The 16,721-nt window shown below is 35.9% G+C and overlaps 1 protein-coding gene and 1 non-coding gene across 8 annotated transcripts in view; both read left to right on the top strand.

Annotated features, from left to right (window-relative positions):
* Window positions 1-15,316, top strand: part of LOC120085485 — a 37,263-nt gene extending 21,947 nt beyond the window's left edge. For 6 of the 7 annotated variants that reach the window (XM_039041467.1, XM_039041466.1, XM_039041468.1 and 3 more), the window contains 6 exons: window positions 10,753-11,155; window positions 11,228-12,153; window positions 12,298-12,363; window positions 12,447-12,572; window positions 13,524-13,768; window positions 13,859-15,316. In XM_039041467.1, the coding sequence (XP_038897395.1) occupies window positions 10,753-11,155; window positions 11,228-12,153; window positions 12,298-12,363; window positions 12,447-12,572; window positions 13,524-13,768; window positions 13,859-14,990 (2,898 nt within the window). In that variant the 3' untranslated portion in view covers window positions 14,991-15,316. Of the gene's footprint in view, window positions 1-10,752; window positions 11,156-11,227; window positions 12,154-12,297; window positions 12,364-12,446; window positions 12,573-13,523; window positions 13,769-13,858 lie in introns of those variants that run through there. The other variant, XM_039041473.1, reaches the window with a different exon arrangement.
* Window positions 10,013-10,200, top strand: LOC120087436. Its single transcript, XR_005484574.1, has one exon. It is a non-coding gene; the product is annotated as a small nucleolar RNA U3 (small nucleolar RNA).
* Window positions 15,317-16,721: the final 1,405 nt, after the last annotated feature.

Raw genomic sequence — 16,721 nt, 5'->3', positions numbered from 1 at the left:
TGCGGATCTTTTATTAGAATGATAATATGTTTCATATAGGAGGGGTATGTTCTATTTATAGAGTATTATTACAAGTGGAGGTAAAAAGGGAACTAACCTAGAATGTTGCCTAATTACCCAATTAACCCCTATTCTTCTTATATTATTTTCTACCCTCCTAAAAGAAAACTCCTCAAGTTCTAAAAAGAAAAAGAAATGAAACAATCAAGAAGTAAAATAAACTTGTTCAATGGCATATGGCCAAACCAACCTCCTACATTTTGAAAACCAACCTCCTATATTTTGAACAAAATTATTCTGACTAAAGAAGTAAATCCGAGACAAAAAAATCCAATATTGCCACCAAAAGATGAACTTTTCCATCCGCTATAACCCAAAAAAGAAGTTTCCATCTCATTTAAAACCGACCACTCACAAAAGAATTAGCTTCCAAAGAGAACCCTTCAAGAATTACATTTTCTTCATCTTTTGCTTCAAGTTCTTTGATGTTGTGGTAAACGATTTCCAATGCAATCGGTTTGTCGTTCTTGGTCAATTTTTTGATTTCCGTCTCGATGAGTTTCAATGTTTGATACCTCTTTTCCATCTTCTTCATTGGATTTTTCTTCTTCACTCGAGACTACTTCCGAATCAACCTTTTCAAATTCTTCTTTTTTATCTTCAACTTCGTTTGCGTGATGTTTGTCCCAATCACCCCCGTCAACTACATGGGTCTCAACAAGATTTTTCTCAAATTTATCTTCAAGATTTTCTATTTGAAAACTTTCCGATCATGATTCCTTCGTTTTTTCTTCCATATATGAAATTAATCCGTTCTTGAACTCTTGCAAATGAATTGATAATTGATCAATTTGTTGAGTCATTTTCCCCAATGAACATTAGATTTCTTTTGTTGTTTTCCTTATTTCCTCAAATGCTATGAGATCAAAGTAGTTATTATGTTGGATTCTTGGATATGTTTCAATCTCGTAGTGGGGTATAGGACTCACTCATTGATTTTCGTGAATCAAATCTTTATTGATTGTGTTTCATAACCAAAAGAGTAATTTCAAGTCTCGAACTTCTTCTTGGGTTGTAAACATCAATTTTTTATGTTAATTCATCTAGCTCCCAATCTTACGTCGATTTCTTGAAAAATGGGTCTGATTGGATTGTTGGGCCCTTTTCCAATATTGTTGCCTTCTTATTCCATCCTAGACTGTCTTAGAAATATCATCGGAATCATTGGAATCACTAGAATCAAATTTCCAATGTGGATCATGATAGGTTCTTTGAGAAAATCGAGCATGGGGACAATTAATATGTTGAAATTCTTCTTCTGAATCACTTGAGTCATAATTCCAATATTGTTTTTGGAAGTAAATTTCATTTTCTTGCCCATGTCAACTGCTGTATTTTTTCTTAGACATCTTTGATCAATAACCGTATATTCTAGCAAAATCTTGAAAAATCTTTGATTTCTTCTTTCTTTCTTGGAATTTCAAGGGTTCCCCTTGATTAGATGTGGGTTGTTCGGCAACGAGCACAATTAATGAAGCTCCTTCTTATGATCGGCATTTCCAAAAGTTTGCAGATCTTCCGCTGGCGGCAGTCAATGTTGGCCTAGATGGTTGCTCTGATACCAAATTGATGTAGCCTAAGTAGCATCAAAGAGTAATCCTTCAAGAATCAAGATTGTGGATCTTTTATTAGAATGATAATTTGTTTCATACAAGAAGGGAATGTTCCTATTTATAGAGTTTTATTACAAACGGGGATAAAAAGGGAATTGACCTAGAATATTCTCTAATTACCCAATTAACCCTTATTCTTCTTACATCAATCAACCTCCACTATTTTTCCTTGACATTTGCATCAAGGTTGGCAACCCTCCCCTGCGTAATGATCCTTCAAGCCATGTGAAAAATGTCTTCGTCTCTTCTTTTAGTAACCAACGGGACCCATTGGGTTTGAACTAACATAGGTGCAGATCCATCTTGATCTCCATTCTCAATTGTTTTTATGCTATCTCTTCTCAATTGTTTTTATGCTATCTATTCTCAATTGTTATTATGCTATCTCTATTCTCAATTCTTTTTATGCTATTTGTAAATGGGAATTCATCTTTGCTACCATTCTATATTCTCTGTCCGCTATGTTCACCATTTTTTTTGAAACGGAAACATAACTTTTCATTGATAAAATGAAAAGAGACTAATGCTCAAAGATACAATAACCTTCAAGAGAAAAGAGAAATTGCAAAAAGCGGAAAAAAGGACTAATGGGATACAAAGAGAAGACATCAAAAAGCAATCTCTTAAAACCTAACAAACCAACCCCTAAAAGGAAAGCAATACTAGAGAACACAAAAACTAAAAAGCCAAAGTCGATAGCAGTTGAATGAGCCAGCGAGGTGAGAAGACCAATAAGGTCGAAAGTGCGAGAATGAAACCACAAAACAAACCAGCTTCTAAATTGTCGCTTCCAAGAAAACAACTAGTAGGAGAAAAACGCAACTTCGGACAAAATTATAAGGCTTAGGCTCATAAACACGAGAAAATCACAAAAATAATTCAATTCCTGGACAAGACCACCATGTTATGCTTTAGCTGAAGGAGAATGAGGAGGAATTGATTCCATCTGAAAACTACATTTTTCAATCAAAGCTGAGAACTTGGTAGGAATTTTGGGAGACAATTTTGCTTGAATATTTTCACCCTTCTCAAACAAAGTATCAAAACTATCTGCAAAGCAAACCTCTGGAGCCCTCTCAACAAACTCATCTTGTGCTATAGAATCCGTAATATCATCACTGCTTAAACTAACATTTGAATCTCCATCAGAATCGTATCCAGAAGTAGTGTCTTTAGGAGGTGGATGCCTATAAACTCCTTTTACAAAAGTAATATTTGTAGGAGGTGGATGTCTATAAACTCCTTTTACAAAAGTAATATTTGTAGGAGGTGGATGTCTATAAACTCCTTTATAGGGGGGTGTACATAGTTCGGGTTGGGCCGGGTTGGAAGATTTTTGTGGACTAACCCAAAAATTCGGGTTGGCTAATAATGAACCCTATTAGTTCTTTTTTGGAGGGTCAACCCAATCCAAAATTTCCGGTTGGGCCGAGTTGGATCACTGGTTCTGTTTTTTTTTTTTTTTTTTTTTTTAAATTTTATTTTTATTTTTTAATTTGACTATTTTTTTAACTTTTATATATATATATATATTCGGGTCGGGTCGGGTTGACCCCGACCATGAAATGGGGTAACCCAAGACCCAACCCGAATTTAATATTTTTTAACATTTTTAACCCAACCCAACCCAACCCAAAATAAAATCTAACCCAACCCAACCCTTGCGGTTTGGTTGGGTAGTCCGGGTTGGTCGGGTTACCGGGTTTTTTGAACACCCCTAAATTCCTTTTATAAAAGTAATATTTGATCTCGGAACTTTATTGAATGATTGGCTAAAGTTCAAACTATAAGGCAAAGGATGTGAATTGTCTGTAGGTTGTGAATCAACTTAAAGAAAACGTGTACGTGACTCCTCCAAGACATCTGAATTGAACTTTAAATGTTCCTTTGTGGATGACTGCTTCTTTTTTGTTCGACTGTAAGAGAGGATACTAAGAAAATGGAGAGAACATTCTATGTTCACATTCTCTTTCCTGCTCTCTAAGTCGATAGGTTGTGGAGTACTAACTGCGGTTTCCATGGGACTATTAAGACTCCTTAGAGGAAGCGGGTCTGCCTCATTCGAAGCTGGAGCAAAATTGGTTTCCTTGTCTAACAGAATGGGAACACCCTCTTCGACAAAATCTGAAACCTCAAACACTTTTTCATCATGCTTAACTTCAATCAATCTTGCAATATCCTGAGTTAGAAAAATCGTTGCAAAATAACTCGCCTTGAAGGATATTAGGAGGATCTGATGGATAAATATCACCAAATCCAAGGTGAAAATTCCATTAGTCTTATCTTTAACTTCAATTTCAGCTGGGAGAAAACCACACAAATTTCTTTTAACTTCAATACGAGCTTTTGAGCAATCCAAGAAATTCAGAGTTTGAGAAGAAATACTAACTAGACCTCCAAGGTTTTCTCCAATGGCTTCAAAACTAGGACGAGTCCAAAAGGGAAAAGGTGAACTTTTTATCGACAGCCAACCTCCAAAACTCACACTCGACTTTGGATGAGAATGTGCTTTGTAAGACCAATTTTCAACCTTCAAATGCAAGGATCCAATTTCTCGCAATTTTCCATCGAAAACCATATCAGCAAAACTATCATCAAGTTTTATTAATGCCTTATCAGCCATGAAAGGATTGATTAGAATTTACAGACTAAAAATAATCTTCCAAAGAAAGACGAATATCTTGCCAAGAATAGTAGGCAAACAATCAAGAAACAGATTGTTGAAGTTTATTGACAACACTTATCTTTTCTGACCCAATAAGAGAAATCAGAGTTAGATGGTTGAGAAACGGCTTGAAAGTTTCTAGCCACTTTCAAATCATCTAAGAGAGATGGAGCTAAAAGGTTCACCAAATTCAGGCTCAACAATACCAAAGCGAGGGAAGGACAACAAACAATACTTTGCTTTACCCAAAAAAATCTTTAATCATTTCCCAGAAAACCAACCAACATTTCTTCAAGAAATCAGTTGGAACATGTAGATTTTTCCTACCACCAGTAGGTGGCCAAACAACGCATTTGAAAATTCTTTTATTGAACGATTTGAAATTAGCCAAACGAATGAATCCAAAGCCATCCCGATCTTTTTTGGAGAACACATGAATTAGATCTTGTAATAGCTCTACCAAAAATAGTTCAAGCCAATACAAATGAGAGATTGAAAGGTAAATCTTCTGATTGTTACTTGAATTCTCAATAGAAAACAAGTTCCTCTCACACTTTATCCAAAAGTAAGTGTTCCGTATACAACTCATGGCCTCTATAGTGTTCAAAGACATCTTAAGTGGAGAAGAAACACTATGGATACCAGATCGGTGACCGGAGACACGGCCGAAGAGGCTGAAGGGGTTGAGGTAAAAATTGAGGTCGAATGGTGGAGAATCTAAGATGGACAGCAAAGGATGGAAGAATAACGGAGGTAGGGTGAGGTACCGAGCGAAGTGGCTAGGGTGATGAATGGAGGTAGGATTATCAGAGGATGTTTTGGGGAGGGAGAGAAGCGGCTAGTGTGGGTGAAGAATGGAAATTCAACTAGGGTTTCAGATAGAGAGGAGAGAAGAAACGAGGAGAGAGAAAAATGGGGTTACCTTACAACGGTGGCTAAAGGGGAAGCCCGAGGATGGTTGATGGTTGACGATGGTCGGAGACGACGTTGGCCGGAGAAGAAACAAAAAGGATGGAATCGGGGGGGGGGGAGATTTCGACGAGGCAGCCGGAGTTGATGAGGGCGTTAGAGGTGTTGTTTCAACATAGTTGAGATAGCCAGGTGCGCCTGTTGATCTTGTATTGAGGCCGAATGGACCACCTAGAAGAGGCAGCCGAGGGTGGCGACAGAACAACGATGGTCGGAGTTGGCGGTGATCGGTGAAGTATGAGGCAGAGCTGGTGAAGATCGACAAAGAATGAGGTATCTCCACCATTTTCTCTTCTAACAATACAATCCTACTCTTCTTACCCACTTAAAAACCAAGTGTTCGAGGTATTTGACCCTCTCTCTCTCTTGAGATTTCTCTCAAGCCCTAAATCACTTACTGAAATAATGCCTACCTTTCTCCTTCCCCACTCTCTCTATTTATAACAAACTACCATAACAACTTCTTTATCTTATTACTAATCTACCCTTACAATACTCTAATAGCATTCCTATCACTTTCCTGTACTTTATCCAGTTTTCCTAATCCCCAAAACTGAGTCCCAACCTCAAAACATGCCCTTTCTCAAAGTAGATGAATGGAAAATTTTGCCAAGTAATCATTTGATAACGGAAGTCGTGAGAATATAGTAGTATCTAGGAAAGCTTATTGATGCCCTCAGCCTAAAACCCCATCATCCCAATTCCTACAAGGTTAGTTGGATAAAGAAGGGGGTGAGACTTATGTTAGTGAAATTGCACTATGCCTCTTTCATAGGAAATTCTTGCGAAGACCAAATCGTTTGTTATGCTATGTTTTAAACATGAATTCCTGTCATATCTTAATTGGATGACCTTGGCAATATGATAATCAAACTATTCACAAAGGGCATTTGATAACGGAAGTAGTGAGAAATATGGTTTGAGTGAAATCAAAGGATTTTTCATGACAAAGCGACAGATTGGTCAGACCATTGTGGAACAATTCGACTCTTAGCTTCTACATCGTGTTCCTCTCCAAGGCCTTCGAAGACTACTCCATCTAGGATATTTGCTTGAATTGGAATGCTTTTATTGTTTCACCATAATTATGTTTTCTGTTTGAGACATCTGTTATGGTTTTAATTGTATTTCTATCTGATGTATTTCTTATTGATGTACTTCTTTCTATTAGGATGTGATGAGGACGTTAGGGGTGTGTCAACCTAGTTGAGATAGCTAGGTGCGCCTGTTGATCCTCGTTCTTTAAGTTGTAACTAGCTCTTATATATCATTGTACTTTGAGCACTAGACTTTTTTCATTACATCAATGACAGGATTGCTTTTGTTTGAAAAAAAAAAAAAAAAAAAAACAAAAAAACAAACAAAACAAAAGAAAAACTACTCACAAAGGGCATGAGAACACCTATGAATTTTTTGAATTCTCACCTTGAAACTTTTGTCTTCAACCTCCCTAACCCCTTCTCCTTTCTTCTTTTTTTTTTTACCTTTCTTTCTTTTCTCTACCGCCATTCTCATCGGAGAGAGAGCTGACTGCCACTGCAACCAGCTGACCTCCACCTTCTACCTTCTCTTTCTCCTCTTCTTTTCTCTCTCTCCCCTTCGTTTTTTGTCTCCCCTTTGCTTATTTTCTTCTCCATTTTTCTTTTTCTTCTTCTTAACTTTTTTTCTTTTCTTCCTTTAGGATTTTATTTATTATTATTATTATATTATTATTATTATTATATTGTTACTTCACTACATTCACAAAACCGACCAAAACTGACCAGCCGGTTGGCATATCCTACCCCTCCAAAAGCTTTGGAAACCGACCAATGAAAAATCGGTGGTCGGCATTGGTTTGGGCCCAATAGTGACTCCAACTGACTAATGAACACCACCTACTCTACATTCAACTTTTGCACTAGTTACAACCATAAACTGCTTTTTTGCTTCTCCATGTAACAAGATTACCCCATATAAAGGAAGAATAACCAACTACATCTTCTATTTGTAACATCACCTGCCCAATTTGCATCATAGTATACCTAAATCTTTCTCGTCAGTTTTTTAGAAAAACAGTCCTTTTCTAGGAGTCATCTGTAAATATCTCAAGGTTCAATAGGGTAGCTTCCATATGTTCATCAAAATTATGCATAAATTGACTAGAGAAACACAGTTTATGCCCCCCTACAAGACAAGACGTAGGTATCTCCCCCTATCTGTAGGTATGCTCTCATGATTGAGTCCAAATTTCTTTTGTGGGTTCATAGGAGAGTGTTGGCTTGGATCATACCATGCCTGTTTTTTTTAGAAGATCTAACACAGTTCTTTTGGGATACAATTATACCATTTTTTGATCGAGCAACCTCTATGCCTAGAAAGCATTTTAGATTTCCTAAATCCTTGACTTTAAATTCTTGAGTCAAGTGCTTTTCAAAGTCTGCAATTTTGATTCATCATTCCCATAAAGAATGATACCATCAACTTATACTATTAAGAGGACAAGTAAATTTTCTCATCTCCTTTTGAAAAACAGAGTATGGTCTGATTGACATTGTGAATATCCAAGATCGAGAACAAAAATTGCAAATCTGCCAAACCAAGCATTGAGTGATTTCCTGTATTTGCAATTTATCTTTATTCGAGAGGAATATCCATGTATACTTCTTCGAAATCACCATTCATGAAAGCATTCTTAATATCTAACTGTTTAAAACCTCAATCAAGATTGGTTGCTAGAGATAAGATAATTCTTATAATAGGTGCAAATGTTTCTTGATAGTCAATCCCAAGTAAATCCTCTAGCAACAAGTTTGGCCTTCAATCTCTTAATGCTCTCATTTGCCTTATGTTTCACCATAAAAATTCACATACATCCAACAATTTGTTTCTCACTAGGTAGATTCGTCGTGTCCATGTTCTAGTGTTTTCAAGTGCTTCAATCTTGTCTTGTACTGCTTATCTTCCAACTCACTTCTATCCTTATGCATTGTTCATTGGAAGTAGGAACTAGTTCAGATGCTTAGGAGAGTTGATCTATTTCAGAACCTATCCTCTCACCTTTTCGTTTCTTCTTGTGTAAGTGAGGAGACTTTCACTAGCAATTGGGGGCATGAGACTTAGATTTACTGCCGGAGGTACTAAAGGAGTTACGGGTATACTTGGTGAAATTGAAATTGTGACTTGAGGATGAGGATGAAGAAAGGTGACTAATTCAAGTTCAGTCTTAAGTAAAGAGGTCAACAATTGATTGTCGCCTACGTTCTCCTTCTAACCATCAATTTTGGAATAAAATGGTATATGTTCAAAGAACATGACATCTATAGTGACATATACCCATTTTTTGGAAGGATAATAGCATTTGTAGCCTCATTTAGTGAGAATCCAAGAATATTCATTTATGTGCCCAAGGATCCAACTTGCTTCGATGTTGGGAATGGATGTGGACAAAGGGACTATACCTGAAAACTTAAGGGATCAAATCAAGAGACTAAGCACAAAGATGAGGAAAGGATTGAAAAAAAAACATGATGGGGAGTGGAGAAGCCAAGAACACGAGAGGGCATACAATTGATTAGATATCTAGCAGCGAGAATGACGTTACCCCAATAAAATTTAGGAACATGGGTAGAGAACATCAAGCATCAAGTGACTTCAAGGAGATGACAATTATTGCGTTTAACTACTTTATTTTGTTGGGGGATTGTCAACATAGGAGCTGTGGTGGAGAATTCCTTGAGTAGTTAGGTAATCTCCAACAATGTTTTTTAAAGCTCGAGGCTCAATAAAGCTCAATAGTCTTCAAGAACTTAAGCACGATGTTTTTTTTAAAGAAAAAAAATATTAGATGCACTAGATATAAAAGTACTATATAAAAAAGAGAAAGCATAGTTGAAGTGGGAATACCAAAGAAGCAAAAATAAATAAATAAAAATATCAAAGAGAGAAACTAAAGAATTCTTTCGCATTATCTGTATTGAGGACACAAACTTTGGCTTGATATTGTTTAAATCATAGTATGAAAGTCTTTGAAATGTTGGTAAACTTTCATTTTTTCTTTCAAAAAGAAGATCCATGTAACCTACGTATGATCATCAACAAAAGAAACAAACCATCGAGTCTTTAGATATTTAGATATTTAGATATTTTTATTTTCCAAGGACCCCATATATTGCTATGAATAAATGAAAAATGACTTGGTGTATAAGGAATGAGTAGATAAGGGTTTTGAGTATGTTTAGCAGTCTGACGAATCTGACAATTGCAAAGCAGAATAGACAAAAGATTTGGAAACAATTTGGAGAGGTCAAATGATGTAGTAAAGGAGAGTCTAAAATTCCAAAGAAGTTCGAAAGTGTTTTATTAAAATCCAGCAGCACCTTCAAATAAGCTGAAAACTGGAGAAACTGAAAGGACAGCTGGACATTAACTAATTATAGACGTGGTTCCTTTTAAACTAGGTGGCCAAAACATAAAATACAACCATTCTTAGGACAAAGAACCAGGAAGGACTGTAAGACGAAGTCCACCTGGAAACAAGAACTTCAAGAATTTACAAGAAAGCCGACAACTTTATCAGGGAAGTAAAAGACCCAAGAATAGACTAGAGATGTCCTACATCAGAGAACGCTCTAGAGGTTTTGAACTCAACTCTGGGTATGGATCCAGAAATTTTGTTGATGGGGACTTTATATAATTTAATAAAAGTAAATGTAATGAGTGGGGCATGACCATACTTGAACAAGATCTGTTCTATATAGGTTGTACAACTGTGTCCTTGAGTTCTAAGGAGACAAGAATCAAAGTCTGGTGGATGAATAGCTGCCTTGTGACTAGAGCATGATTAACTATCAGCCTCAAATCGTTTTCAGCAGGCTAGCCTGTCGGAATGGTCGCAAGGTGGTTTGACAGACTTCAAAAAATGTAATGATTGGGACTTGAACCTTGGTTTAGAAGGGGTTGGAAGGTATATTAACACTAGGCTAGCTAGTAGTTTTGATACTATGTCAGTTATATATATGCGCACACATATATATATATATAAAGAGCATAAAGTTGAGGGGGCTTCTAGGCCCATAATAAATCTGCCCGACTCTGGGGCAGGGGGTTGGGCCTTTGTGTCACTGGGGCATATGCTAGTTTTCTAAATTTTTATGAAGTTTATAGTATTAATATATAACTTTTTTAACTTGAGGGTGCTTGAACCTCCCTTGGGCCTACTATAGATCCGCTGCCACTGCTCGACCCTAAATATTTCTTAGGGTATAATAAAAAAATATTTTGTATGCATTCTAGTTGATTTCTAGAAGCCGGAGAGTAAGATTAGTTAGGAGAACTGCTCGAATGATCCTTGATAGAATATGGAGGGATTGAACTCTGCAATCATTGTTGGAGTACCTGCATCTTTTTGTTGACCTCCCTCTTCATTTTTAACAAGGATTCTAAACTTACCTGTTTGCTTTTCAGGTGGATAGGCGCGAGAGAGATAATAAAAGAAAAATGAATTTGCTCATAGTTAGGTTCTATTTTTTGAATGGTTCTTCACGACTACATCAAGCCAGAAAGAATCTAATTGAACGTAGTAAATGGCATGCAAGTCGGATTATGAGCATTACACCTCAATTACGAGAATTTCAGGCACTTTCGTCAATAAAGGATATTCCCATTGTTCCAACGATCTTAAATCCCAAAAGTTCTTCCATTCCTCATGATGAATCTAAAGTAGTTGATCTAAGCAAACTGTCCCGACCATTGCAACAGATATTGAAATCATCCTTTAATGTCAGTCAACTACAAGCAATTGATATTTCCATTGGGTCAAGAAATATGAAGAATGACCTGGAATTATCACTCGTTCAGGGGCCACCAGGTATGTAATATTCAGGATCTGACATTGAGCAGTTATAGTGTTCTCTAATTGTGCTTTGTTTTCTGTTAACAGGTACTGGGAAGACTAGAACTATATTGGCCATTGTCAGTGCCTTGCTCGCTTCTGCTTCACAAAGAACTAACCTTGCTGCATCCTCTCTTAATAGAAGTTTGAAACAAGACAATGTCTTGCATGCTGATTCAAGGCCACAGATTAGCCAGACTGTTGCAATTGCAAGAGCATGGCAAAATGCAGCATTGGCTAGACAATTGAATGAGGACAAGCAAAGGAATTTAAAATCAATAGATTGTACCATGAAAAGAAGGATCCTTATTTGTGCTCAATCCAATGCAGCGGTTGATGAATTGGTATCCAGAATTTCCAGTCTAGGTCTTTATGACAGTGATGGTAAGATGTACAAGCCATATCTTGTCAGAGTTGGAAATGCTAAGACAGTTCATCCAAATTCACTGCCATTCTATATTGATTCTCTTGTCGATCAGCAGTTGGCTGAAGAGAGAATGAGTTCTAGTGATGTGAAGAATGATTTAGGGACAAATTCGTCCACGGAACTTCGTAGTAATCTAGAAAAGTTGGTAGATCGTATTAGATATTGCGAAGTCAAATGTGCAAACCTGAGGGATGAAAATCCTGAGCCGAAAAGTTCTGTGGAAAACTGGATGGGGGAGGATGAAAAGGAGATGTCTTTGAAGGAATTAGAATCAAAGCTTCGAAAACTATATGAACAAAAGAAGCAAATATATAAAGATATTAGTATAGCACAGGCATTTGAGAAGAAAACTAACGAGGAAGTCAAAGCACTGAAGCACAAATTGCGAAAGTCAATACTAAGGGAAGCTGAAATAGTGGTAAGTACTTTAAGTGGCTGTGGAGGAGACCTTTATGCAGTGTGTGCTGAATCAATACTAAGTTGCAAGTTTGGAAGTTCATCAGAAAACACTCTATTTGATGCTGTTGTGATTGATGAAGCTGCTCAAGTAAGTTTGTTTCTGTCTAGAATTTAATCTCTTTTTATTTTTCTTTTTTTTTTTTTCAAAGGACAATCTAGAATTTAGTTTGCAGTGGACAAGTTAAGCCTTGGCTTTTCCCTACTCTTTTTTAAATGTTCCTTCTTGCTTTAGGCTTTGGAACCTGCTACTTTAATACCCCTTCAGCTTTTAAAATCAAGCGCAATCAGATGCATAATGGTGAGCAGTATTTAATTTATTGACTTTCCAAATTCCAATTCATTGTTGAGCATCTATATTGAGTCTTCTATTTATCACTGAAGGTTGGAGATCCAAAGCAGCTTCCTGCAACTGTTCTTTCTAACGTTGCAAGTAAGTTTTTGTATGAATGCAGTATGTTTGAGCGATTACAGAGGGCTGGCCATCCAGTTGTCATGCTGACAAGACAGGTAAATTAAATAAAAGGATTAAATATCATTGTCAATATCGATATTTCAATTTTATAGATATATTGATAAAATATCGATATCGACCAATATTTTTGTAAATAAAAAAAAATTATAAAAGTTATTTAAATTAACTATTAAGTTATTTTACTTCCAAACTATGTTATAGATTTTAATATTAATGTAAATCTTCATATTGGAATTTATCGATGATATTTTTTATATCTTATGGGTACTTATAAGAGATATCAAAGATATAGATTAATCCTTAATATCAATATCGAACTCTCTAACTTATGGATATGTTGACAAATATTTCAATATTTAATTTAAATTGCATGATTGTCTTCGATCTTTCAATATGCCACCATATATCACAATTACAGTTTTATCTTCTCTAGTGGTCAGTTGGAGGATTTTTTTTAGCCTCTAACGGATTGATAGTGTTTTCCCCTCTCTTTGTGTATTATTTCATTAAATGAGTAAAACAATAGTACATTTCTCATTGAAAGAAAAAGGTGGCCTCCAAAAATGATCTCCAGCTAGTGACTAATGTAGTTGGACTATAAAATCTATAGAAGGATGAAAGAATTTACACTGATAAAGAGCTTTACAAAGAACAATTTCCATAAAACTTTCAAAAGGAGAACTTTTCGTTGAGGATCTGGCCATTCCTTCACACTAGGTTCCATAGGCTCTGATGAAGGCAAGCCAGAGGGATTTTTTTGCCTCTTTAAAAGGATGCTCCCGCGAAGGAGAGGAAACCCCTTTGGTTGAATTATTTATTGTTATTATTTTGTGAGAACATCGGTTTTGGACTATTGATTTCATACTTTCATGAATAGAATGCATCGTCTTTATTTTTCGATTTTTTTGGCTTCAAACTAGATGGTATGGATCTTAATGATTGGAAACTTGTAATGCATTAACTGACAATGTCCATACCATTCTCAGTATAGGATGCATCCAGAGATCTGTCATTTTCCAGCTCAGCATTTTTATGATGGAAAATTACTTAATGGAGATGGGATGTCCGGAAAAATTGCACCCTTTCACGAGACAAAAGGTTTGGGACCATATAATTTCTTTGACATTGTTGATGGCAAGGAGCTTCGAAGTAAAAGTGGTGGTGCATTTTCACTCTATAATGAACACGAGGCTGATGCTGCAGTTGAGCTAGTGAAGTTTTTCAAAGAGAGGTAGATGACTTGCTTATTTCAAATTTGTTTATGTATACTCGGAGAGAGCCTATTGCTAACTGCTTTAAACTTTTGACTTGTGATGATCAGTCATCCGACGGAGTTCAGCAGAGTAAGAATTGGCATCATAACTCCCTATAAGTGTCAACTGTCACTCCTGCGATCCCGTTTCTCCCATTCATTTGGAGCTTCTTTGATAGTTGACATGGAATTTAATACTGTGGATGGTTTCCAAGGACGTGAGGTTGATATTTTGATACTGTCAACTGTAAGAGCAGTAGATCCAAGCTCAACTTCTAGAAAAAACTCTAGTGGTATTGGGTTTGTTGCTGATGCTAGACGTATGAATGTTGCTCTGACAAGAGCAAAGCTCTCTCTTTGGGTATTAGGAAATTCAAGGACTTTGCAAGTGAACCCTGATTGGGGAGCTCTTTTGAAGGATGCTAAAGAGAGAAATTTGGTTGTATCAGTAAAAAAGCCATATGACTCGATGTTCAAAACTGCCACTCCTAGATATCCTTGTCCACAGACTATGACTAATAATTCAAGAAACCCGAAGCATACTGACAATGTTAGAGCAAGGCGCCATGCAAAACGTAGTGGAAAAGAAACCTTTGAATGTGAAGGGAAAGACATTCTCACTCAATGTACTAAAACTAATGATGTTGATTCCAGTCGGTATAAGGCTCCTGTTAAAGAGGATGCTATTCCTCTGGTTGCTGGCAGTATCGATCGATCCTCAAAAGCTGCGAAGAGTGCTGTTCGCATGGAACATGGTGCAGATTTTGGAAGTAAAAGTGGAAAGAGTACTGAAAAGAAATTCAACATGGGAAATATCAGTCAGGGTAAGAGGAAAGTCGACCGGGAAAAGTCAAGTAATTTTGATTTTTCTGAACGAGGTATGGTTGATAATCATGCACTGCAGAAATCAAAAACCTCAAAAAGATTGAAAGAGTCACCTCAGGAAGCTTCAGATCCCTTGATTGAAGGAAGCTCCAAGGAGGAACATAATGATGGTGTTGCAATAAGTCGATCTGACAATGAAAAAGAATTGATAGTGAAAAGGAAACAACAGCGTGAAGCTGTTGATGCCATCCTTTTTTCATCACTAATTCCTTCAAAGAAGTCTGAAATGTCAATGAAACATATCTCAGACAAAAAGCCTCATTCACTTTCAAATGTTCGTGGAAGCATGAAACCTCCAAAGGGAAGAAAAGGCTGATATCTGTCTATTCATTTGGGGTTTGGAACATTTCTAATTCAATTTTGGAACACTGGTGGTTGGAGATGTCATTTTTGCACCTCTTTCTGTACTACACTTGTAGAATTTTGTCAATATTTTGATCTTTACTAAAAATGAAAATTTTTTTGTTGACTCCCTGCCCTTGGTTGATAAACTGTAATGAACATTCAGCTTTATCCACAAGTAGTTAGAAATTGTGATGAGTTAAATGTTTTCAAATAGTTATTCTTGGAAGTTATCCTTTGTATTGATGAACGACGAAAAAGAAAGAATGTATATAACTGAAATGGCTGATCATTTTATTATTTTCATGCTTCCGTCTAGCACAAGGAAAACTCTCAGAAGTAGTAGACATTTCTTTTATTTTAGAGATCAAGTATATTCGATATTTTGTACAATTTCTATGATTTCAAAGGTGCAATTATCATGGGGTACTTAAATTTAAAGTTAATTTACATTTTCATTTATCATGGAGTACTTAAATTTAAAGTTAATTTACGTGCCCTGATTTTTTTTCCAGATGATTTTCTTATATTTTAAAAATAATTCCAAACTTCTTTACAGCTTACCACTAAGTTACAAGTTACTTGCATGTTAAGTTTTAGGATTTTTATTAGGTAGTATAACTTTCTAAAATATTTATAAATATGTTTGCAAAAGTAATTGCAAGTGTATTTTATTTTTCAAAAACAATTACAAATATATTATTTTGAAGAAGTGTGTGTATTCATCAGTTATACATTGATGTGCTTGTTTTTTGTTGATCCACGTTCGATTTCCGAGTTGTAAGAAGAATACACACACCCTCAAAATAATATATTAATTAGGATATATTGCTTAATCGAATCATGCTCATAAAGTTGCTAAATTATTGAATATACTTGCACTATTTTTATTTTATTTTATTATTATTTTTTAGAAGAAAAAAAGATACAGACGTCGACTGAATCACAATCAAAAGACAATAATAAAGTAAACCATTTAAGATAAAGGAAAAGAAGTAAATCACTCGCTCCTCCAATATCCTACTTGTAGGGAATGGACAAGGAAATTGTGACATCGCCTTACATGGAGAAAGAGGCAAACTCCATTTCACTTGTTATGGACTTCACCTCAATAAGAAAGGAGACTTTAGTGAGATCCGAAGCCTCATTATTGATAAAGAGAATAACCTCCTGACAGTCCAATTCAACTAGAATATTCTGATAGGTAAAATATCATTCAAACCATCACAAAATAGTCATAGCTTTAAGAAGCCTTCACCAAACATGAAATAAACTTGAACCACCATTAACGTGCTTATTGATTGATGAACTCTAATCATCTACATGCATTCTAATTTTTGTGTTACTTGGAAAAATATTTCTTAGGTTCTTTTTGTATTATTTTATGTACATTATACTAGATCTATGATCATCCTAATAAAGTATGCCAAGTTGTTATGTTAGAATTCATCATTTTCATAACATGCAGGTATGTTTTACACTAAAGGGCAATTTCAATCTGACTTGTTCTATGGAAATATGGGATCAATTAACCACCTTGTTTTGACCTTAAAATTTAATATTATTCATTGATGTGCTTGTTTTTTGTTGATCCACGTTCGATTTCCGAGTTGTAAGATGTGAGTACAACATGATTTGATTTGGATTGGCGATTACTCTCTGTTGTGGATGCAGGATTGGAATATTTTATTTTCTCACATGGGAA

This window comes from Benincasa hispida, chromosome 9, assembly GCF_009727055.1.
Source record: "Benincasa hispida cultivar B227 chromosome 9, ASM972705v1, whole genome shotgun sequence".
NCBI lineage: Eukaryota > Viridiplantae > Streptophyta > Magnoliopsida > Cucurbitales > Cucurbitaceae > Benincasa > Benincasa hispida.
The sequence above is the reverse complement of the archived record's forward strand: the minus strand, read 5'-3'. Positions and strand labels throughout refer to the sequence as shown.